This window comes from Syngnathus typhle, linkage group LG3 (genome assembly GCF_033458585.1).
Source record: "Syngnathus typhle isolate RoL2023-S1 ecotype Sweden linkage group LG3, RoL_Styp_1.0, whole genome shotgun sequence".
NCBI lineage: Eukaryota > Metazoa > Chordata > Actinopteri > Syngnathiformes > Syngnathidae > Syngnathus > Syngnathus typhle.
The window spans coordinates 5588913-5612278 of NC_083740.1; the positions used below are offsets into that span (position 1 = coordinate 5588913).

Consider the following 23366-nt stretch of genomic DNA (forward strand, 5'->3'; position numbering starts at 1 on the left):
TAACACTTTCTCCAGTGTAGCATCATCTGTGTATTTTAGGGGGAGGTGCTTGAGCAGCCCTCCATTTATATGTGCTCACGGTGTAAAACAAAAGACAACTAGAGATGGCTGTGACCGTGGTGGCTGTGCGCGCAGCCGTGTTCATGACTTGTCCCACCGAGGCCTGCTGCAGAGGCATGAGGATTAGGTCCAGACCGGTTGGCTTGGACCAGTGCTTCTCAATTATTTTCTGTTACGCCCCCCCCTAGCAAGAAGAAAACTATTCGCGCCCCCCCTCCCCACCGTGACTATCCTAACTTGTCTTGTAAGTCGTAAAATGTTGCACTGTCGCAAACGTGACAGAAGTAACAATGAGAGCGCCACTGCCCCCTGCTGTAGTAAACGCGCAATTACACTTTATTCTAGTACTGCCAAAAAAAAAGCCTGTTCCCCAGGGTCACACGCGCGGCGCGCCTCACTATTTGAGAAGCACTGGCCTAGGTGACTGATTCACAATTTGGTTTTGTCTGATATCATAGATTAAATAAAGAAAACCAACTGGCTGATTGATTTGTTTTAATTGAGAGGAAAAAAAAACAGCAAAAGCATTTCACTAGCTGACCAGGAGATGGCGACAGCGTGGCATCTGAAGACCATGGATTGTTTGTTCTGCTATAGCCTAGGTGACTGATTCACAATTTGGTTTTGTCTGATATCAGATATTAAATATAGAAAAACAACTGGCTGATTGATTTGTTTTAATTGAGAGGGAAAAATCCCCGCAAAAGCATTTCACTAGCTGACCAGGAGATGGCGACAGCGTGGCATCTGAAGACCATGGATTGTTTGTTCTGCTATAGCCTAGGTGACTGATTCACAATTTGGTTTTGTCTGATATCAGATATTAAATAAAGAAAGCCAACTGGCTGATTGATTTGTTTTAATTGAGAGGGAAAAAAAACAGCAAAAGCATTTCACTAGCTGACCAGGAGATGGCGACAGCGTGGCATCTGAAGACCATGGATTGTTTGTTCTGCTATAGCCTAGGTGACTGATTCACAATTTGGTTTTGTCTGATAATAGATATTAAATAAAGAAAACCAACTGGCTAATTGATTTGTTTTAATTGAGAGAAAAAAAAACATCAGCAAAAGCATTTCACTAACTGACCAGGAGATGGCGACAGCGCGGCATCTGAAGACCATGGATCGTTCTGCTATGCCGGTTTAAAAAAAAAAAAAAAAACGTAATTAGCTAGGGGTCAAAGGTCAAAGTTTACGGTTCAAAGTTCACCCAGGGGTCAAAGGTCGGTTCAAAGTTCACGGGGTCATGTGCACATTTTCGATTTTTAACTAGAGTTGAAAGTTCAGGGTTCAAAGGTCACCCAGGGGTCACCACGGGGTCACCGCGGGGTCACCGCGGGGTCACCGCGGGTTCAAAGTTCAGGGTTCGCTTTTTTTTTTTTTTTTTTTTTTTAGGTTAACCTTTATTTAACCCAGTGCTTCTCAATTATTTTCTGTTACGCCCCCCCCTAGCAAGAAGAAAACTATTCTCGCCCCCCCTCCCCACCGTGACTATCCTAACTTGTCTTGTAAGTCGTAAAATGTTGCACTGTCGCAAACGTGACAGAAGTAACAATGAGAGCGCCACTGCCCCCTGCTGTAGTAAACGCGCAATTACACTTTATTCTAGTACTGCCAAAAAAAAAGCCTGTTCCCCAGGGTCACACGCGCCCCCCCAGGAATAGCACCGCGCCGCACTGGCCTAGGTGACTGATTCACAATTTGGTTTTGTCTGATATCAGAGATTAAATAAAGAAAACCAACTGGCTGATTGATTTGTTTTGAGAGGGAAAAAAAACAGCAAAAGCATTTCACTAGCTGACCAGGAGATGGCGACAGCGTGGCATCTGAAGACCATGGATTGTTTGTTCTGCTATAGCATAGCAGACTGATTCACAATTTGTTTTTGTCTGATATCAGATATTAAATATAGAAAACCAACTGGCTGATTGATTTGTTTTAATTGAGAGGGAAAAAAAACAGCAAAAGCATTTCACTAGCTGACTAGGAGATGGCGACAGCGTGGCATCTGAAGACCATGGATTGTTTGTTCTGCTATAGCCTAGGTGACTGATTCACAATTTGGTTTTGTCTGATATCAGAGATTAAATAAAGAAAACCAACTGGCTGAGGTATTTGTTTTAATTGAGAGGAAAAAAAACAGCAAAAGCATTTCACTAGCTGACCAGGAGATGGCGACAGCGTGGCATCTGAAGACCATGGATTGTTTGTTCTGCTATAGCCTAGGTGACTGATTCACAATTTGTTTTTGTCTGATATCAGATATTAAATATAGAAAACCAACTGGCTGATTGATTTGTTTTAATTGAGAGGGAAAAAAAAAACAGCAAAAGCATTTCACTAGCTGACCAGGAGATGGCGACAGCGTGGCATCTGAAGACCATGGATTGTTTGTTCTGCTATAGCCTAGGTGACTGATTCACAATTTGGTTTTGTCTGATATCAGATATTAAATATAGAAAACCAACTGGCTGATTGATTTGTTTTAATTGAGAGGGGAAAAAAACAGCAAAAGCATTTCACTAGCTGACCAGGAGATGGCGACAGCGTGGCATCTGAAGACCATGGATTGTTTGTTCTGCTATAGCATAGCAGACTGATTCACAATTTGGTTTTGTCTGATAATAGATATTAAATAAAGAAAAACAACTGGCTAATTGATTTGTTTTAATTGAGAGAAAAAAACACATCAGCAAAAGCATTTCAAGGGGGGCGCGCCCCACTATTTGAGAAGCACTGGCTTGGACCAACCTTCATACATCTTGGTTGAGCCACTACCAGCCAAGTTGGCGCTTGACACAGGCGCATAGGCCTGCACTGGGTAAGATCCAGGTGTTGGGTTGATTTGTGGAAGGAGTGATTTCCTCCTGTCCTCTGTGGAAGCTGGCACAAACGCCACCATCCTGATGCTTCTCAGCAAGCGGAAAGGTGCCGTCTTCTCCACAACGCCTGCCTTGGCCTCCGAGATGTCCAGAAAGGAGAACCATCCTCTTCCGTGCATCCATCCGATTAATGTGGAGATGATATTGCAGGGGAGCACTGTGTGAGGAATGAGGACGCTGGTGATGAGGACAAAAATCCACGGGAGAACCATGGTGGGAAAACTGACCCCACAGAGGAAGGCTTTGGTCATTTTTGTGTGCGTCGTGGTGAGGACCACGCAAGCGAGGGCCATAGGCACCAGCCCCTCCGTGGGTCCATTGCCGTTGCTCTTCTGCAGGAGATCCACAAAGGCATACAACAAGCCTGTCATTGTTGACATCAGAATGCACACAAACAGGAAGCGGACAGTGCCAAAGCCTTTCTCCAGGCTACCACTGAGGAACACCATGGTGCAGATGCTGAGGAGCAGTTGAGTGAAGCTTCTGTGATAGAATGGGTACGTCAAGAGGGTATGCACATGCCCTTTGAGAAAAACACTCGCCCCAACACTGAGTCCCCCCTCAGAGGAGTCCAAGTAGGTTTGGAGCGCGAACACAGCACACGATGTGAGGGTGATGAGGAACATCCCACTCGAAATGCCAGGAACCACATCTCTCAAAACTTGGACGACCATCCTTAAGTGGCTCGCGCTCATTTTATGGTCGTGGACAACGAAACGTGGCTAAAAACACAACGGTCTCACCAAACAAGTGGTTTGAAAACGACCGTAGAATCCCGGAAGTAAGGTTATTGCTGTTTAGAGATGTGCAGATCATCGCAGGCTGGAGCGCACATCCCAGATGAAGCACTACTATTCAATTAAAAATACGAATAAGTAAATGAATGAAAAACAATACCATGACCGCAGGGTCAAACAAACGTTACTCCATGTTTTGGTTTTGCAGAGACATATTTGTGTTTCAAAGATTTTCCGGTTAGGCCTTTCAAAATAAAGCTTAAGATGCTGGTTGAGTGGCTATATGATTTTATTTTGCAAAACAAATACGGCAGAAGGTCCCTAAGGATTTTATTTTGGCATTTCCTGCACTGGCTATCGATGATCGGAAAGTGGGGACTGCACAGTCGATTGTCTCTAAATATTGTTTGTTTTTTGTCTTGATTTTGGAATTGCTCCTTCTCTTTGAGGATCGGGGGGAGAGTAGGGAAGAAGTTTTTATATACTGACTGGTGTACGGAAAATATCCCATTAAGCCTTTCATAATAAAAGATACATGAAATTCTAATTTGATAATACTGCTGCAAAATATGTGAATTTATTAACTAACTGCATCTAACCATCAATAAAGGTGCATTTCTATTTGTATTGGGTCGTGTTGTCACCATTTGCTTTTTTGTTTTGCTAGTTTGAAAATGTGACTTTTTTGAAGGGACATCTGACGCCCAAAATTTTACAGACTTTTGGGGTTTATAGGTTAGAAGACCATATGATTCAATGTTTCATAATAAGCGTATTTTCATTTTAAGTAAAGTATCAAAAGTCCTTTCATCGGGAAGGAAAAGGCACTCAATAACCCAGTGCGATTTTTGTCAGCAGTTTGGTTTCTGTTTTGTGTTTAAAAAGTTGAAGCTCGCCTGGGTCTTCCGGTGTCGTATGGCGACTGCAACGGATGTTGATATTTTGCTTGCGAGCCTGCCGCTGAGAGATGTGAACTGTCGGGACGGCTCGCTTTTGAATTTGTCCTCCCTTTTGTCCAATTCGCGATCGAAGGGGAGCCGCATCTTAGTAAGCCCAGCGGCATCGCGTCCATCCCGGTGGCGTCTCGACCGGGAAGCGCGGCGCTCCGTTTTGGGGCCGTGCGTGCGATGATGGAGGACTTTGACGAAATCTACGAGGAAGAGGAGGAGGAAGAAGAAGACGAGGACAGGGCCGCGGAGGAACAGCTCCTCAAGTACGCTCCGGATCCGGTGGTGGTGCGAGGCTCCGGACACGTCACAGTGTAAGTTGCCAACGAGGCGAGTTGGCATTTTTGGGGGGGAGAGTTCAAACGGTGTCGCGTGACGATGAGCGAGCGTGGGGGGGGGAATGCTAACAGGATGCTAATTGATTAGCATCCGCCTGTGGACAAGCTAAGTCTGTTAGCTCCACTGTTAGCTGACAGCAACATTGAGCGTACAAAGTGCTTTTACATTGTTTGCATCATTTATAAGCACACAACTCTTTGTATATGCCCGTTTTCTTCGTGCTTATACTAATGTCAAGCAGTTAAAATGGTAAAGTTTTAACATTGTTTCATACTTCGCGTTCAGGTAAGCGCATTTGCATGGACCCCTGGTGATACGCTTACATTTAATTTAATCCTGATTTTACGGTCGAGTGATCTCTGCTTTAAGTTTATCTTGATGAGAAATGACTGTTTAGTACTTATTTCCAGTAAATGCTCCCAAGAAGTGATGAAAAGATGGGGTGTGCATAAAATCTATTTGCACCCCAATACGTGCATTGACGCAATTGAATCGCACGAAGCATTTAAAAATAGATATAATTAAAATTAGAAAGGAAAGCAAATGTTTTCCTATTTATTGACTCCAGAATTGAATTGTCAGTGTCACAACCAACTGTATGGTCACGTTGTGTATCATTCTGTTGGTATTTACTGCAGCATTCTGGTGTGCTCTGAATTTCACAGATTTGGACTTAGCAACAAATTTGAATCCGAATTTCCTTCAGCACTTACAGGGAAGGTGAGTGTCAAACGCATTGTTTGTTAAATTGTTCTTTTTCCATTGCCGCAATATAATGGATCCATGCATCTTTTTGCTTTGTCAGGTTGCACCTGAGGAGTTCAAAGCGAGTATCAACCGTGTGAACAGCTGTCTAAAGAAGACGCTACCGGTGAACGTACGATGGCTCCTGTGCGGCTGCCTGTGCTGTTGCTGCACGCTCGGCTTTAGTCTGTGGCCTGTCATTTGTCTCAGCAAGCGGGTAATATATGCGGACGCGCAAACACACATGCATAACGGGCACCTAAACATCACCCCGGCCTGACCCAGCACACTTTTTACTGTTGCCTTCCAGACAAGAAGATCTATAGAGAAACTTCTAGAGTGGGAGAACCGTAGACTCTACCACAAGGTGTGTGTTGTTGATTACTGTCAAAGTCAAAACATAAATGGGAATAATATCAATTAAATAAAAGAAAGAAAATAAATTCCTGCTGTGCATGGCTTGGGCTCTTGGGGGCAGTGTTTTATTTAAATCACTAGATCACATTCTCGTTGGGCCTTGCATTGAGTATATTTACATTTCTTTTGATCTATTTGCAGCTATGTTTGCATTGGCGACTGAACAAAAGAAAGTGTGAATCCAACAACATGATGGAGTATGTAAGTGATGTGAATCCCACTTGAATTCTAGGCAGGACATACCCTGCTGTAATATCTATAATGGCCAAGGTGAACACACCTTAATGAGCAGCACATTGTGCATTTAATTGAGAAATACTTGATCATTTATTTCACTATTATACTATTTATGCTATTACATGTGTCTTTTCATAGTGACTTTAAACAGAGCGCAGTTATCAATGTTGTTCGGAAAGTAATTCAAACTTGTAGCTCTAGACATCACTGTATTACGATTATTAGATGTTAAAACAATTAAAATACCCCCTATTTATTGCTTTACTAAAATCTCTGATTAAGAGTAAAGGCTTTGAATGTAACTGTCTTTTATAATCTCAATTTACAAATTGCATTTACAATCTTCAGTACAGTTATGCTACTGAATATATTTTTCATTAATCAGCTGTGGTACTTCTGTTACCTTTTTTTTTTTTTTTTTAAAGACGTTCACTCACAAACCGAGAGTAGCGTTACCAAAATATTCATTATGAAATGACTGTTTCTCGTCAGGTAATCTTAATAGAATTCCTACCGAAGATCCCCATCTTCAGACCCGACTAGCCGATTGGATCTTGACAACCGTCGCCGTCCGAGCTGCCGACGAACTTTCCTCCAGAATCACTCGAACGTTTTTTTTTGTTTACAAGGCGACATCGGCCCTCTTGAATTCTTTTCTGGGCAACTTCTGGCGCCGAGGTCTTCTCTTTCTTTGCCTTTTGTTTACAAGGCCAGCATCCTAACGAGTGAATTCAGGTCAGCCAGCAAGCTCCCGTATGATGCCGATCTGGTGGCGGTGTGGGTTTCAGGCCCGGCGCTGGAAAATGAGACCCTTACGTGTTTCCGGACTGGAGCAGAGCGCGGTGGCGGGAACACTGTTCAAAGCTCGGCTAGCGTCGACCCACCAAATACACCCCAGTGCTTTTGGAAAAGTGGAGAGGAAGCTTCAAATGTGTAGCAGGACATTGCAGACATCCTTCTGGTCGCCTTTCATCACTTTAGCACACTTCACTGTGCATCGCCTGAACCCAGAGACAATCATACAGTCGTGACTGCACTCCACATTGGGACAAAATATGCCCTGCCTGGAGTTGCCCTGGCAACAAGGACATAGGCGATAAAGAGATGGCTATTTTTTTTTTTTTAAATACCTTTTTTGTCAAAGCAATGTTGTGGAAAACTTTGTGACATCACATCACAGATCTAGTTTTTCCCTGAAAGTCAAGCCTTCTGTTTGTTTTTTCAATTCCTGTTTTGCCAAACACGTCTTTATGTTTTATCTTTTTTTCATTTGTAATTGTATGAAATGTTTGCAGTAGGGCGAAACCTCCAAAGTCAAACAGTGGTCAAATTATTATTTTTTTTTTTTCTTTTCTACACGCTCCGCTGTTGTGCAAGTGTAAAGGCAGGGTAACTGTAAAAGAAAGCTAAAATCAAGTCAAACAACTCACCCTAAGTTCACAGACAAAGAGTACATACTTACTGCAGGACGTGACGCCAAATCTGATCTTTTTATCTAGTCGCATTACAAAACCAAATGCAACTTCTCTTCCAAGTGTCTATGGAGGTTACTAAGTACATTTTGGCAAAACAACTGACATGTTTTTGCCTCAAAACACTTGTGGAGATTTGTCAAAATGCCAATTCTACATTTCAATGTATTTTTTTGACTTTGGAACGTTGGACTGCTTTTTAGTGTTTCATCAACTGTAAAAGCACATTATGGATGTGGTCCTTCATTGGGCTTCTTGTTACTTTCGGTTTTTGGTTTACAGCTGTGAATGTGGCCCTGATAAAAAATATTTAAAAAAAACAAGAGATTTATTTATTTTACTTTTTTAAGTAGCCAATTACAAAATGTGGCGATAAGATCATTGTTTGCAACTAAGTGTAGATTGCCACAGATGTCATGGGCTTACCTTTCATTGTTTTTCATCAGATTTTACAAATGTCCAATTTTAACGATCATCGCTTCGTCGTTCACGTTTAGTAAGACTTCCTGCCGAACCACATTCTGTGATGAGGTACTGCTATCAAGGTTTGCTTTTTGCAAGATTTGTAAGGATGGGCATTTGACTCCTCTTCCTAGAATATGAGCAAAATTAACATTATTGGGAAAAAAGAAACCCAATAATGTGATTGTATTAGTCAACATTTAATTCCACATAGTAGACATGGTTAGTTTAATATTTCAATGCCCATCCCTACTTGGAACTAAGCAGTGTGCGGATGTGGGTCACACTCAGGGGATTATCATTGATCATTAACAAAAATGTAGCACAGTCAGGGTATTCTCTATGGTTATACCACAGTACTTGAATATTTGTTTTATAGTGTATTACCCCGCCCCTCTTCCCCTCCCCTTCCAGCTATTCCTCTTTCATGAAAGAAGTAAACACATACAACCACATTGTATTGTCTTATAGCTATCGCACATTCATTGCCTGGTCACATGTTACAAGGCCATGAGCTACCTATAAATCTGACTGTCGTATTTTTGGGTTTGTAATAGGCAGATATTTGTGCAGCGTGGACACATGATGGTGTAGTATGCAAATATTCTTTGACTGATCTCAGACTGTGATTTTGAACTGCGCAGAGGTTTCCTATGATTTTGTGTCGCGTGTGCACGAGCAAACGCACGCGTGTGTGCGTGTGTCTTATGGGGAGAAATGTATATATGACCCATATGCCGATATGTGTACGGTAATAAATGACCAGGAAAACAGTCTGTATTTGTAAAAAAAAAAAAAAAGACTGTACAGTGAGACTTTTATTTTTAAATGACTATGTATAATAAGGCTTTATGTATATTAAGACTTTTATTTACTTTTTAAATTACCACCTATGATTCTCGACCCCCGAGCTTTGAGTCCTACCCCTGATCCTTCACCTTTGACATATGGCCCCTGACCCTAACCCAGTGCTTCTCAATAATTTTCTGTGATGGAGGGAGAAGGGTTACGGTTAGTATAAATATAAATAAATAAAAGATCAATTTACAATAAAGAATAACTATTAATAACATTGTTTTTTAGTCTGCAATAGAACAGATTCAATGTGCATCACTTTGCTTGAAATTAAAAATAAATTATAATTTAAACTATAAACATTCTTGACCAGCTGCCATTTTATGCTGGAAAAAAACAATAAAATAATAATTTTTAAATAATAGGCTTGCGAACTACATTAATTATATTGACAAATACAATAATTTAAAAAAAAAAACATTTTGATTGAAATTGTTTTATCGGATCAACATGGTCTCTTTGTATTGTTTTTTATTTTATTTTTAATTTCTAATCGAATCCACAATCATCTTTATTCCACTTTGACTGCTGAGCAGCTTGTCCAATAGTCTCATATATTCTGGGTCAGTTTGACTGAGGACGGAGGTTAAATCAGTGGTCTCTGTGTCTTTTGAAGCTGATGAATCTGGACAAAAACCTAGCAAATTAAAAGACAAAGTAAATGAGCTATAACTCTTCAGTAATTCCGAACAAATTAAAAGGTAAAAGTTTGTTTTTCGAGCAGGCTAAGCTTGCCAGCCTCACAGATATAGTAGTCACTAGGCCTTAAGATAGAAATACAGCAAATGAAAAGAGCGATTTTTTTAAAATTATATCATTGAAGTGTGAGGTAAGTTTGAGTTTGAAAAGCCACCACATCATATTATTGAAAAAGTCAAATGTCCTCACCTTTGTCTGCATCCAGGATGGCGGGTGGGGGTAAATTCAGACATGCCGCCTGCCTCTTGAACTCATCAATCTCAGCACTCGTCAATTTTGGTCTTCTGGCTGGAGAACACAAAACTCATATTCCTTCAAGTGGACTTTTGACAGCTTTAAAACAGGACAATTAATCTGTTGTTTGCTATCTTAAAAGATTACCATGCATGTCAGCCATATTTGTAGAATGTGTTTTTGCCGTGTACTAAAGGAGACATGTAGCAACCATCAAAGTCATTTAAATTGTTGGAATTGCCCTTAGAGCACAGGTTGGCCGTCACCTCTGGTCGACTATTGAAAACTACCCCACATATTGTCAGACACTTGTCGGTTTTGGCCGCGTGGTTCGGCCCAAGGGAGGTCCAACAGTCCATCAAGAGATGTAGTTGTAATTCTTACTCAAAAGCTGCATAATACGGTATGTGCGTTCTCCCAAGGTAGTGTTAGACAGAAGAAGAATGCAGTCAGAGCAGCTGGTCCTCAAGAGAACCTCACTAGCAGAGAGGGGATGCTCTAATGCAAACACACAAAAGAAACATCCATTTGCACTTTTTGTTAGCACAAAGTCCAAAAAATGATCAATGTGAATGTTTACCCATGTGCAGAGTGTTGTTGACCAAGGTCAACTTTGAAGTGACACTGTAGCATCGGCCCAACCTTCTCAAAAACACGACAGGTCATATAATATCCAATATGTGAACCAAACACAATCTGTAATTACTGTACATTTTCTGGACTTGAAACACAAAGATGGAGTCGCTCTCATTGGCCGCGAAGACTTTCCCCCACACGTTTTCCACAAACATCTTCGTCAGGACTTTGGAGCCTGGCATGTCAGTACTTTCTCCCGCAAACGTCCACACGCCCAAGAGCTGCAACACACAAAGCAGAAACAATACTCGCACGCAATTGATCATATTCATTGACTCAACCGGGGAAGTATCTTACCGGGTCGCGACTTTGGATTTCCACCTGCTGGGTCAACGTGTCACAGTCAGAGGTCAGAGGGGCCGAGAAGCCTGCCGATAGAAACGTGAAAGCGAGGATTAAGAACAACATCATGGCTGGATCAGCGTGTTGATTTGCGTGAAAATATTGTGGCTGCTTGGTCCAGAATGCAACTGTTTAAAGCTCTCGCAATTTTAGTGTTTACCAACGTATCAGAGTTCAGCCACTTGTTTACACACGTTTTGTAATGTGTTTTGAGATGGAGGCGAAAGTTTAGCCCAAAATGTTCACTTCTTAACTTTTCAGGAAATGGGATTGATGATTGTGTAGGAAACTGAGATTGTTGACGTCCACGTTTGGTTTTTTATCATTGTATTCATTGGGGGCCGCGTTCCAATACCATTTCCAAGTTACCCTCGTTAAACATACCTGAGTGAAAAGTTCAGTTCATTTTTACCTTCTGCAGGAGCCTAACCTTTGACTCAGGATGACTGTTTTTTGTTCTTGTACAAGGTGAAAATATCATATTGGAACGTGGCCCGGTAAACAAAGTATAGCGCTAATAAATAATATATAATCCAGCCCACTCAGAGTCTTGTCAATAGGTAATTATATTAATTTTGCTGATGTCAATCAAAATTATGTTGAATAATTATGATTCAATTGTGAAACCTCTTACAATGACATTAAATGTCAAATGTATATATTAGATGCAAATATTTGACTATTGTGCCCAAAACAGAGAGCACAGAAGTATTAGGTTGTGTTTTATGTGCGGTATATAAATAAATATGTATTATTATTATTAACCTTAACAGCAAATCATAGCAACCAACTAACTGACAACTACTACAGATTTTTCTTTTGTGTTTAAAGCATTACTCTCACCATCTCCCTTTCAAAGTATTATTTTACGAGTGAACTTTATTAGTAAATCAGAGCAACACACTACTTGTTTGATTTGAGCGTGTACACTAGCAGATGCGTGAACAGCACAATACTATCAAAGTATTTTCCAACAATCAGTTGATAAAGAAGTCAAAAAGTTGGTCGAGAAGCTTCGCAACCCGCTGTCCCATCTTGGCCTCTAACAACGAGTTGAAGGCAGCAAGTCCATCCGAGGTTGCAATGTTGTCTGGGCAGATTTCTGTGGACGTAAGACATAATAATATAGTGTTTGAAATGACGTGACTAAATGACTACGTGATCCGAGACTTCTCACCATAGCTCGGGTCCATCATGAGTGGGGAGGGCATCTGGAGACACTTTGCTTGCATCTTGAGCATCTCCACGTCGGCAAGTGAGACGCTCCGTTGCCTGCCTGGAGATAAAGCAAGCAGACTATCAACCAAACAAACACCGACTGAGTGCTTCGATCAACAAACCAACCATCAATTCAAACATAAATTGGGCAACCAACTTTCAACCACCAACCAAGTCACACTCAACCAAGAAACACCCAAGCAAAGTTCAACCAATCAACTTCAAACCTTGCAATAATTGGCCAAAACAGAAATCAGGCAAGCAACCAAACAGCCATCAGCATAAATTTTATCCAATCAACAACTGACAAAAACAAAGTCAAGTAAAAAGTCAACTAAGCAATAATGAAGGCATCAACCAAGCATCAGTCAACCAAGTGTCTCGTTTCTCCCCCGACGTCAGTCATAGAAAAAAGCTTAGCTGAATGGACAAATTTCCTTGCATGTCTTACTGAACAGCAGAAGACTCTTAAAGGAGTCTTGGCTGGTTTTGACTTCTTCATAGACCACCAGGCAGTCTGCACAGTCTGTCTGCAGGTATACTTCCTTGAGGTAAAACGGATGCTCTGTCAAAAACAACACACGAGAAAAACTAATCCTTGTAGTGGATCATTAAACCAAAAAATATCTTAATTTGTGTCCGCTCACCAATCAATAATGTGCTGTTTTGCATGGTCACGTTGTAGATCATCCCGGAACATTCACCATAGCTAGAGAGAGAGAGAGAGTCCCAGTTAACAATAGGTTTGTAATTGCAATTGTGTCACAACTACTTTGTTTACATTCTCTGCGTCTGGAAAATGGTGAGCACGTTGCTGAGGGAGGTGGCGCGGATGTCCAACCAGATGCTGTTGAGCAGATGTCCCAGAGATCGACTACCCGGGAGGTCGGAGCTCCCCCCGATGTACAGCCAGCGTCCCAACATCTGCGTCAAGCCCACAGCACTGATTCCTCCAAAAAAAATCATGCATGCAGGTTTACACTTACTTGTTCATTGCTGATGCTTATCGGCTTCAGCAAAGTGTCACAGCTCGTCAACGGAGCAGCGCGGCCCACGCAGAGAAGAGCGAGCAAAAGAACGACGACCTCGCAGCTCTTCATCTTCCCTTCTGACGGCTCTTTGAGAACCTTTTTACCTTTCCAGCTGTGGACGTTAGTGAAGCAAAGCGAACCAGGCAGAAGGGTTTTTGTGTTAGAGGGGAGAGAGGGGGGTGAACTTTGACCCTTATGAGGAATGGAAGGAATCTCGATCTAATCGGCGTTTTACAGAGCAGCTTTGTTGAGGAGATTATTGGCATTTGGTCTAAAACCCTTAAAAGTACCTGCGAGGATAAGTTACGGAGTAGTTTGATATGTGCATGCGCTTTGCATCACTGCTCTAAACTCTTTTTGTAACACTTGGTGGTCACTTGTGATGATGAAGTGAAGACTGAGGGATTAATTAAGTCACTAATTCAACTTTTAAGACAAAGGGCCCTTGTGGGATTCTTTCATCTGCTATTCTTTGTTCGAGCACAGCAGGGTTCGGGACAATTCTTTAAAAAAAAAAAAAAAGATCAGAGCAAAGTGAATACGTGTCCAATGGGTACTGCAGTGAGATTCGATTGTTTGCGATAACAGTTTTTATTGACAACAAATTTGTTTTTGTTAATGGATGGTGTTCACTGGGTCTCACAGACATTAAAAAAAAATGTGACTGTCCGCTGCCCGGTTTTCCCACAAAACAGTGAAGCACCACATTATGGTACTTATTCAACAATAACTAGACATTTATAAAAATGTCATTAGGTTTTGAATTATGCAACAAAATATTGTCATTACATTGATTATGAATGAAATATAAAAAATGTCTAATTCCAACAATTCAGGTTATCACTACTACTTAAAGCTGGGCTTACATTTTCTGTCTGTTAACATTAATTGTAAACAGAGTAAAGTGTTTTTTTCCCCCCCACTTACATTCGTTTCATTAACGCTCAGGTAAGTTCTGCTGTCTCGTTGTTTTACTGGCATTGATTTTTACTGCCTGCACAGAGTTACAAGAACAAAATAGCCATTTTGCAACCTACTAATTTACAAAATTATACTCATATACAAAAAAAACGAGATTCTAACCTCCAAGTGAGAACCATAGGCACCACTAAATGCAAATTAAGGATATTTAATCCATTGAGCCAAGTTATCAAAAACGTGTTCTTTAATTGAAGTTGACAAACTCTGGAACTAATGACTCTTAATACACAATATGAATCATCATGACAAACAAAAGAGAAAGGAAACAAGGACCTTGTTGGGAGGACAAAAGGAGGCTGAGGCAATGAGGTCATCCAGTGGTGGAGAGATGCAAAATGGCTGCGCCTTCACTACCTCCTCTGCTGTGACCGCAACGGCGACATTGCAGGATGGGAAAACAGCAGATAAAAGTAGTGAATGGAAATTGGTGTGGAGAAGTGACAGGGTACATGTCACCGTGGCCTCCATTTTACACTCTTGTCTTTAGTGGGTCGGACAGAAAGACAGAAGGGGGCAGCGGAGCTCACTCCATGGCTTCCTGGTTCTCTTGGTCTGCACCCATGTCCTCACTGGCCTCTTTTCCCTCCTTGCTTCGCTTGCTCTTCTTGTGTTTGTGCCTCCGGTGGCTGTCGGCCTCTTCACTGTCGTGCCTCCTCCTGCTGCTGCTGCTAATGGAGAGAGGGAGACAAGGTGGAAACTCAAGTAAGTGCAAAGTTAGCAGCACAGTTGAAGGGTACAAAAGGTGACTGGGAGAGGAAAATAGAGAGGGGGAAATCAATAGAGGGGAATGGAGAAAGGACGGGGCAAAAAGGTGGCGCCGTGACGCCGAGGCTGGAAAACGAGACCATGGCGTACCTGCGAGATGACTTGTGGCGTCCCTCGTCTTTCTCCCGATGCCGCCTGTCTCGGTGTCGGTCCTCCTTCTCGCGGCTCGCCCGCTCACGATGGCGGTCTCCGTAACCGCGCTCCTGGTACTCGCGGTAACGATATCGCTCTTCATCGCTGCGGCAAGTGAAAGGCGTGTAAGCAGGTGGGCAAATGTAAAATTGTGTTGACCCCAACAAAAAGCCACCGTTAACAGTTACGAGAAAACCATTTTCATCTCACCTTGTGTAGCCAATCACCGCGGGGCTGTGATCACGTTCTCGCTCTCTCTCTCGCTCATGCGTCCTCTCTCGGGGTCGCTCTCGCTCCTTCTCTCGCTTGTCATCCCGACGGGAGTAGTAGTCCCACGGTTTGGCGTTTTCCATCAATGGGGGCCAGGACGTCGGCACGCCTCCAGACAGGGGGGGAGGGTAGGCTCCTGAAGACAAGGCGGCAGCGTAAGGGTTTCAATGTTTAGCGCCCAGCAGCCAATGGATGCTGCAGAAAATGAGGATTCAAGTTGGCCACCTTGCGGGAATGGATACGGGGGGATAGAGCGTCCGTCGTAACCTCCAGCATGGCTGCGGAGAAAATGCAAGAGCTGTAACCACTATGGTCGTGTGTGTGGTTTGTATATAAAACATATTTTACAGCAAAAATACCAGCATGTTACCTGTCCATAGTAGGAATGATTGAAGGTGGGGGCCCACTGGGTGGAGGAGGAAACCCAGGAGGAGGAACAGTGATGGGCAACCCTGAGAGGAACAAAAACAGAAAGAACCAATTAGCCTTCACATGCCGCACAGAAATTGTTTGCATAAAATAAACTGGCAAAGCTATACGATTTTAAACTCACGGGGGGGCGGGATAAGTGGTGGTGCTGAGCTGACGGGTGGTGGGGGGAGGAAAGGGGGCGGGGGAATATTTGGAGGCAGCGGGCCAGGGGGAAAGAAGGTGGGGATCTTCGTGGCGGAAGCATCGGCCTCCGATGTAGAGTGTTCGGAGATCACCTGTGCAACAAAAAAATGATTTGTTTTAAGTTAAGAATGCTGACTTCGCTGTTTGTGTGGCAGGGAGTGAGTGAGTTGAGAACCTGGATGTTATTGCCGTCGAGGTTGTGCCTGCGTCGCCCTTCGACCCTACTGATGGTGGCTGTCCCTCCACCAATCACATCGATGGTACCGCTTGTCTTCCTGGGAAACGATCCAAAAACACACAATTGCTCATCAAGCTCACAGCTTCAGTTAAATATGCTGCATATACTTTTTCTTAACATAACCGAACTGGTGTGCAAACATCATGATACCATTTCCAAAGTCTCTACCCATTTTCTATAGTCAGTCCTCATTAAAGTTGCAATTGAGCTAGAGTCTTTCCCACCAGCTGCAAGAGGTGGTCTATGCCCCGCACTCGTAGCGAGTCAATTACAGGGAACGAAGAGAGGAGAAATAACATTCATTCTCACACTCATACCTTAGGGCAATTGAGTCTTCCCTTAGCCTTTATATGTACGTTTTTGAAAAGAGGGAGGAAGGCACCCCCGTGTTCATCTGCGCCTCAACGCTTCCAAATGAGCCTTCGGTTTACCAACTACCGGACCAACATACAGAGAAGAAGCATTCCGTTTGTTGCTGGTCATTGAAAACACACCAGCTCCCCCTTTTCTTTTCACTATTCGCCGACTGGGACAATGTCGCGCCCACTTACGTATAAAAGGACATATCCGGGACAGGCGGACCAGTCCATTGAGGGGGGGAGATCCTACCAAGGGTAAGAGAAATGAGAGTAACAGACACCAACACACACAGAAAGGAAGATGTCGTTGTCTCGAGACACTTTTCTTTTTTTTTATCGCAAACACATCGTTTTCAGGTTTATACATCTAATGTTCACTGTTTATGTGTCCCTTTTCCAACAAGAAAACAAAGCTGGGTTTCCTTCCACCCGTCTGTTGTCATGGTGACTGAAACGTCTTGAGAATTAAAGGCATTCAAGTTACCTAGGGACCTGACTGGTGGCGGACTTGTACAGGCTGGTCGGAGAAGGGAAGTCAGATTTGGAAGTGTGAAGAGCAAGGCTGGATATTTCCTTGTCGTTGCCTGTCCTGCCTTGTTGGACCTGGGAAGGAATTTTGAAGAAAAGAAAAGACACAAGAGGATAACTTTGTTCCCCTTAATCAAAAAGATAAATAGGAGGACTTTGGAATTGAAAGAACCTAAGACGACATTGAGTGCTCACAGTAATTTTACTGGTCACCGAGCCAACAGTTGAAACTTCCAGGCCCATGCGCAATCGCTTTTGTTTCTCACAGTAAGCCTTCCATGTGTCTTCATTAAAGCCGTAGTTGAAGTAGTCGGACAAGTCCGCCCCTGTAAATCAAAGGGAGAACTTCATTCTTCAATTTGTTGCCAAGAATTGTTTTCACAACTACTTTGACTGCAAGGCAGAAATACTAACAGTGTGTCACAAATGTTCTGCTTCGAATGAAATGTCAGACTTTGCCACTACTATTAATGTGACTGATGCATGTAGATAGCTGTTAACGAAAAACACCACAAAAGCCATAAAATTCCATCCTGATTACGATGATGGACAAGTATGCACAAACATACCCGGTTTCCTCCAGGGCTTCTCCTCGAACAACTCCATATCCACTTCAAGCACTGGGACACCATTAATGTTTCCAGGAGCATCGAGATCAACTCCTTTCATTTTTGAGGGAACTAGAGGAAAAAAAGGGTTGAACATGGCCCTAAAGATGTGCCAGAGATAGAGGACTACCTTGTCCATAAGATCTGGAGCCAGGTGTTTTGATATTGAGATTGACCGGTGGAGCACCATATGGTCTGTAGGAGAGAAAACAAACAAAGAATAACATGCATCAAAAGTATCTCAGTAGTCTTCTATGAATGGAAACGTTATTTCAGAAGCATACACGTATTGTGGAGCCCCAGTTTTAATGTCTCCAATGGTGACACGGACATCATCGTCGTCGTCGTCACTGTCGCTGTCACTCTCCACATCCTCACCCACAGCGTCCTCGGTGGCCTGTGACTGTGAAAAAATTCATTGAAGGAACAGAACCGTATTTGATTCATTACAATTGCTGTTGCCTATCAAGAGGGCTACCTCAGACACCACGCCGTTTCCTGTGGCATGTTCGGTAGGTTCCTCAGTAGGGGTAGTAGGGGCATCAGCAGGAGCACTGTGGATCAAATGAAAGTTTTAAATCCGGTTGTCTTCCCCGATTGGAAGTGCACGTCAGGTGTCCATTACCTGTCATCAGCTGGTTGTTTAACTTCTTCGTCCTCTTCTTTGGTCTCGGTTTCATCTAAAAACAAAATAATACCGTGATTAAGTCACCCTCGAAGGAACGTATGTCTTGTATTAAACATTACTGTAAATGTGAAAGCAAAATACACAACTGAGAATCTGATCAAATTGTTGTGGGTAGAACCCTATATTGAAACCCCCACAGTGTCACGCGGCTAAGCTACAGATGCGCAGTCTGGCTAGCCAAGCTAAGCTAAGTCCCGGTTTCCAGAGTTTGCTAAAACCTCTGTGATAGTAACTTTGCTATTTGGTATTTCTAACTCGGTTGTCACTCAAATTGATGCCCCGATCTGATTTGAGCCCTCATGTAAGATGGCAAGGAGGCGTTTTACCTCCATACAGCCATTCTTCCTCTTCGTCTCCAGCGCCAGCCTCCGCCGTGGCCGTTTTGTCCGCTTCTTCGGCGACAGACATGTTTGCAAACTTTTAAAGCAGCTTTACTGACGCGAGGCTGAACAGTTTTTCTCCGTGGAGGTGCACGCATATGATTATTCCCTTTAGAAGGGACGCAAATATGTGAGAAAATATTAAGAGCTCATAGACTCATCTCCAACATTAGCTAGCTAGCGTCAAAACCGGAAGCGAATGAAGGCGCTCTCTCTGTAATGGTCAACGACTCGGTAGCTTAGTGTAGGTCGGATAACACAGTGCCCCTAGCGGCCAAAACTAGGTCAAATTCAACTGGATTTGAAGTGTTCGATAGTGTCTTCATGCCTTGGCTTTATATATTTCAATTTTCAGGGTCGTAACTCAGAATACCAGTATCACAAATAATCTTTCCTCACTGAACTGAATGGTAAATGACTTTGATTAAATACGTAACTAAGGTGATTTAAAGTAGAATTAATTTCAATATTTTTTTTTCATGTGGCACAATCTCCTCGTTCACCTGACTTTCTCTTTTTCTGAAGGACAAGGTTTACTCACTGAAAAGTCAGATATGTGACACTTTTGTTCAGTCGTCAGTCTTTTAGTGAGTTTACTGGGCAACCTTTAGCCCTGTCAACAATAAAGTGGTGTCACGTGTCTACTGTTGTGGTTGTGTTGCGCATCAGAAGTCGCCCTAGTAATGTAACACGCATTGTAAATGCATTTATGGCTTGTGACCAGTTAAGAGGGTCCACTTTAGCATGTCATTAATTGCCATTGGAAATCCGTGGATTCTCGTTTTTTCCCCACCACTTTAGCTATTAGAACCTCTTTACTGTGGTGATAATTCTGCATACAGATATCATTCCAACATCTTTTAATGTGGTGCATCTGGGATGGCAAACAAATTCAACATCGTCACAGGGTTTAGAGTGTGCCATATGTGATATAATTGAAAAGTGCTACTCTGTGTGTATCTATATGTTTGTTCAGTGAGCAGTGCACACGCACGATGGAGGGAGGGCGGGGCAAGGAAAGTGATCATTGCTCAATATTTCATTCTCTTTGTCTCTCCTCTCTCATCCATCACCCCCCCCCCCCCACACGTTTCCCCTCCCTTTTTTATTATCGTTCTTATTTTTATGTTCATTAATGAACCAGAAACAAATAAAGCAAATGCAAGATTTTTGATACAAGTGTGCTCATTTAGAAGGGAGGAATACACAGAAAACAAGATTATGATTTTGACACGCCCCAATCAAATGAATCTCAACGAAATATAATACTGAAGTGGAAAAGGCAGCGTTCACTGGACACCACATTAGGTACAACTGCACAATCTAATAAGAACTGTATCAAATTCAATAGTTCTGCTTTTTACAATCATAGCACTCAGAAATGAAAAAAAAAAAAACTTTTTATAACATTCTTGTTTTATTTCACACAATTCCATTTTGAAAAGCATTAACACAAGTCAGTCAATCAAAACCAAATTTTGTGAGGGAAAACCTAAACTTTGTGATGGAAATGAACTTTAATAGGGAAAATTTGCAGTATCTGAGAAATTACATCTAAAATTGCCGTGTCTATTTGGGTGCGGTCCGAATAAATGTAATGTAATGTTGCTATGGATACTCGCAATGACTCGCAATCACTGGTTTTGAAATCCATGTGAAGAGGGAGGGGCATAGTTGATATAACAACACTTGATCTTTTCTACAACCACATTATAAATACAAAAAACCCAGTATGTAAAAGTATTGTTTTGTAATGAACAGTTTTAATCGACTGGTTTGTCTCATCAGATTTAATAATATTATGGTCATCATAAGACAAACTATCACATCGGCATTTTTATCTTAGTGAAGTTTAAAAAAAAAAAATGTTTTAATGCAATTCTTTGGAGCTGATTTTGTGTAACAAAAAAAATAGCAACAATTAAATTGACTTATTAGACAATAATAGCTCAGAGAAACAAACCTCTGGTTTAAAACACACCAAATGACATTATCATTATACAACAAGACCACTTTTTCTTCTTCTTTTGAATTCCATCCTTTCTCCACACTTATGCATACTCCTTCCCCATCTTTGCATTTCTTTCCCCCTCCTCATACACTAAGCACCATCTTCTCAGTCTCCGCCTGCCTGCACCCTTCTCGCTCGCTTTACGCTGGATTAGGGCGGTTTTCAGCCAAATCGATGCTAATCGTATTTATCCTGACCGAGGATGATCACAGGGCTATCGGTATAATTATACACGGTGATAATAGCGCACTCTGATACGCGCGGCATGTCGTCAATTCACATCATCTCCCTGGATTACACATTTATGTGGTCTGAACGCGGCAGTTTTTCTTTTGTTCTGGACTATAAAGATCCATCTGTTGAGCTCATTAGTGCCCACTTGTTTCCTCCAGGAAATGTGGGTAGAATAAACAAACATGTACAGTTAAGATATTCAATATGAAATCTCTAATAAGACATGAGCAGACAGACAGACAGGCAGGCAGACAGACAGATTTTCAACAAGAATATATGACCTCACGCGACTTCGATTTATAATTCGACTGGCGAGCGCAAACCAACAGTGTGGCTTTTGGGGGTATTTTTAACCGGTGCTCCTCTTTGTCTAGTCTATTAAGTGGGTCATAACAGGGGCATAAAACACCACAATTCAACTATAAAGTGACGTTTAGCAACCGCAGGGTCCAAAACGAAAATGAATATAGCAGCATCCTACTGCATCCAAGCGGGGGAAGATGGAGTGATCAAGTTCAAATGGGAGGGAGAGCATTGGATTGCATCGTAATAAAAGCTTGGCCAGTCAGTGAAACACAAAACCATGAGGTATGATTTGTCTTTTTTTTTCTTTTTTTAATGCGTGTGTTTTTCTGGGAGACTCCACGTGGCTGCCTGAGGGTGTGAAATCCATTTGTAGGTGATTGAATTAGCGTGTGTGTGTCTCATATAGGGAGAAGAAATGAAAGACAGAGGAGAGAGGAAGGTGAAAGAAAGCGAGAGAGAAAGCGAGAGAGAGAGAAGGGCATCTGGAGAGGAATGTTTGCATGATGTAATCTAATCGAAGTGGCTATTTTTCTACTATAAAACCTTTGCTGTCCTCCACGAGGCTGACGTCCTCATCTGTCTAAAAGCACTGAGTGACTCACACACAGAAATGCACACACACACACATTAACTCAGAGTGAGTCAGCCCAGGTCTGCTATAGACGTTCACCTCACTTATGAATAATGAAATAGGCGCAAGCAAATAAACCGCTCGAGTGACATGTGAACTCGCTGGAAATGGACGTACATGGACGCTCCTGATGTAGAACAACATGCAGTGTCATTCTCACAGAGACATATGCTCAGCTCAGGTGTGTCGTACTTTGACACCTTCCCTTTGTTTGGGAGAACAGTGGGTGCCTGCCAGATGGACAACAAGGGTTTAACAACAAAACATTATTGTACAATCGCTTATTTCAATAAAATCTCCTAGATAAAATATTTGTCTTATTTTGTCAGGGCCCTTGAGTCAAAATACAAATCCTTCCCTGAACATGTTTGTGTGTCAAGGGTCACAAATATTAACTGAACGGCATTAGCATTGATGCTGGATTAGCATTTATGATAATCCTAACACATGACAACAAGAGTGTCAGATGGGTTATCTAAGGTCACCATGGCAATAACAAATACAGAATGATGGATGCATACAGTACATGAGAAAAAACGACATCTACAAATTGACCTCTTTGACCCCTTGTGTAAGATTACACAACCATAATCTGATTATCGCCCAGCCCATATCAAACTGCCAATTTGGCAAAAGTAGTGTGGGGGGAAAAAAGTGCATTATCACAGCAATGGAACGGATACATAAAGAGAATTTAGTCGAGCCACTTCATTAAACTGGGTTGAGTCGTTCCACACAAAATAAGATACGCCCTTTTAAGAAGACTTTGTGGCTACAAACATAAAATATGTCAACTTATTGACCACAAAAGCAATGATGTGCTGTTGTTTTTGTGCTTTTTAGAATTCTGTCATGAGCTCAAAAAGGCACAAACAGCCACGGGGCGATGCATAGAGGAATTCATCATGTGTGTGAGAAGAAAAAAAAAAAACACAACAGTCCCGCTGTACGCTCACATGTTTCTCAGGAGCAATCGCAGCATAAAGCGCCTGTTTCATGCCGCCGCCGGGACATAAGATCGGCGTATCGATAAAACCTCATTTGGCCCGAGAGACCAATGTTTGCTTTATGATTAAGATGCAACAAGCCCCGTATGCCTTTGGCCACTCATGTCCACTAGTTTTTACCGTCTCGCAGAAAGCACATTAACGCTATCAATCTCCATGTTTGTTATGTTTCCAATACAAAGGCAAACTAAATTCAGACATGCAAACAAACAGTCGAATGAGGACAACTGCTATTAAATCGGCAAGGGAATCCAACAACTACGTCATTGGAAAACAAGTTTACTCTAATGTGCTCCAAA

At 42.2% G+C, this 23366-nt stretch overlaps 4 protein-coding genes across 7 annotated transcripts; 1 reads left to right on the top strand and 3 right to left on the bottom strand.

Moving 5' to 3' along the window:
- Nucleotides 1-48: 48 nt before the first annotated feature.
- Nucleotides 49-4502, bottom strand: rhbdd2 (rhomboid domain containing 2). The gene is made up of 3 exons (XM_061273789.1): nucleotides 2786-4502; nucleotides 441-457; nucleotides 49-214 (listed from the first exon to the last, which is right to left on the bottom strand). The coding sequence occupies exons 1-3, from the start codon at nucleotides 3637-3639 to the stop codon at nucleotides 99-101; spliced, it is 987 nt and encodes a 328-aa protein (XP_061129773.1). The 5' UTR covers nucleotides 3640-4502; the 3' UTR covers nucleotides 49-98.
- Nucleotides 4503-4622: 120 nt separating this feature from the next.
- Nucleotides 4623-9072, top strand: LOC133150971 (cysteine-rich hydrophobic domain-containing protein 2). The gene is made up of 6 exons (XM_061273639.1): nucleotides 4623-4942; nucleotides 5633-5687; nucleotides 5773-5928; nucleotides 6022-6078; nucleotides 6270-6329; nucleotides 6858-9072. Exons 1-6 carry the CDS (start codon nucleotides 4809-4811, stop codon nucleotides 6906-6908), a joined length of 513 nt encoding a protein of 170 aa, XP_061129623.1. The 5' UTR covers nucleotides 4623-4808; the 3' UTR covers nucleotides 6909-9072.
- A 502-nt stretch (nucleotides 9073-9574) lies between these two features.
- On the bottom strand, nucleotides 9575-13465 carry LOC133150970 (uncharacterized). Of its 2 annotated transcripts, XM_061273638.1 has the most exons (11): nucleotides 13270-13465; nucleotides 13065-13207; nucleotides 12931-12992; nucleotides 12735-12848; nucleotides 12243-12341; nucleotides 11021-12167; nucleotides 10799-10944; nucleotides 10668-10729; nucleotides 10472-10585; nucleotides 10043-10141; nucleotides 9575-9791 (listed from the first exon to the last, which is right to left on the bottom strand). In XM_061273638.1, the coding sequence occupies exons 1-6, from the start codon at nucleotides 13381-13383 to the stop codon at nucleotides 12043-12045; spliced, it is 657 nt and encodes a 218-aa protein (XP_061129622.1). In that variant the 5' UTR covers nucleotides 13384-13465; the 3' UTR covers nucleotides 9575-9791; nucleotides 10043-10141; nucleotides 10472-10585; nucleotides 10668-10729; nucleotides 10799-10944; nucleotides 11021-12042. The 2 variants fall into 2 exon arrangements, with proteins under 2 accessions (XP_061129622.1, XP_061129621.1); XM_061273637.1 differs by lacking the exons at nucleotides 12243-12341; nucleotides 12735-12848; nucleotides 12931-12992; nucleotides 13065-13207; nucleotides 13270-13465 and having other exon boundaries at nucleotides 11021-12039.
- A 421-nt stretch (nucleotides 13466-13886) lies between these two features.
- On the bottom strand, nucleotides 13887-19101 carry fip1l1b (FIP1 like 1b (S. cerevisiae)). Of its 3 annotated transcripts, none has more exons than XM_061273633.1 (16): nucleotides 18825-19101; nucleotides 18436-18490; nucleotides 18289-18364; nucleotides 18095-18213; nucleotides 17941-18005; nucleotides 17772-17882; nucleotides 17398-17528; nucleotides 17159-17277; nucleotides 16867-16920; nucleotides 16253-16352; nucleotides 16016-16169; nucleotides 15833-15914; nucleotides 15688-15740; nucleotides 15403-15598; nucleotides 15151-15297; nucleotides 13887-14960 (listed from the first exon to the last, which is right to left on the bottom strand). In XM_061273633.1, the coding sequence occupies exons 1-16, from the start codon at nucleotides 18904-18906 to the stop codon at nucleotides 14819-14821; spliced, it is 1686 nt and encodes a 561-aa protein (XP_061129617.1). In that variant the 5' UTR covers nucleotides 18907-19101; the 3' UTR covers nucleotides 13887-14818. The 3 variants fall into 3 exon arrangements, with proteins under 3 accessions (XP_061129617.1, XP_061129615.1, XP_061129618.1); XM_061273631.1 differs by having other exon boundaries at nucleotides 13887-14963; nucleotides 18825-19100; XM_061273634.1 differs by lacking the exon at nucleotides 16867-16920.
- Between the last annotated feature and the right edge of the window lie 4265 nt (nucleotides 19102-23366).

Bases quoted from the DNA above. Each gene is read 5' to 3' on its own strand.
- rhbdd2 (XM_061273789.1), bottom strand. From the start codon at position 3,639: ATGAGCGCGAGCCACTTAAGGATGGTCGTCCAAGTTTTGAGAGATGTG.
- LOC133150971 (XM_061273639.1), top strand. From the start codon at position 4,809: ATGATGGAGGACTTTGACGAAATCTACGAGGAAGAGGAGGAGGAAGAA. The intron at 4,943-5,632 runs GTAAGTTGCCAA...TGAATTTCACAG, and splicing joins GGCTCCGGACACGTCACAGT to ATTTGGACTTAGCAACAAAT. The intron at 5,929-6,021 runs GTAATATATGCG...GTTGCCTTCCAG, and splicing joins TCATTTGTCTCAGCAAGCGG to ACAAGAAGATCTATAGAGAA.
- LOC133150970 (XM_061273637.1), bottom strand. From the start codon at position 11,134: ATGATGTTGTTCTTAATCCTCGCTTTCACGTTTCTATCGGCAGGCTTC. The intron at 10,730-10,798 runs GTACAGTAATTA...GTTTTTGAGAAG, and splicing joins GTGTTTCAAGTCCAGAAAAT to GTTGGGCCGATGCTACAGTG. The intron at 10,142-10,471 runs GTAAGAATTACA...TGTGTTCTCCAG, and splicing joins CCGTATTATGCAGCTTTTGA to CCAGAAGACCAAAATTGACG.
- fip1l1b (XM_061273631.1), bottom strand. From the start codon at position 18,906: ATGTCTGTCGCCGAAGAAGCGGACAAAACGGCCACGGCGGAGGCTGGC. The intron at 16,353-16,866 runs GTAAGTGGGCGC...ATCGTTTCCCAG, and splicing joins CCGGATATGTCCTTTTATAC to GAAGACAAGCGGTACCATCG. The intron at 14,964-15,150 runs GTACGCCATGGT...TCTCTCCATTAG, and splicing joins CGCCACAAGTCATCTCGCAG to CAGCAGCAGCAGGAGGAGGC.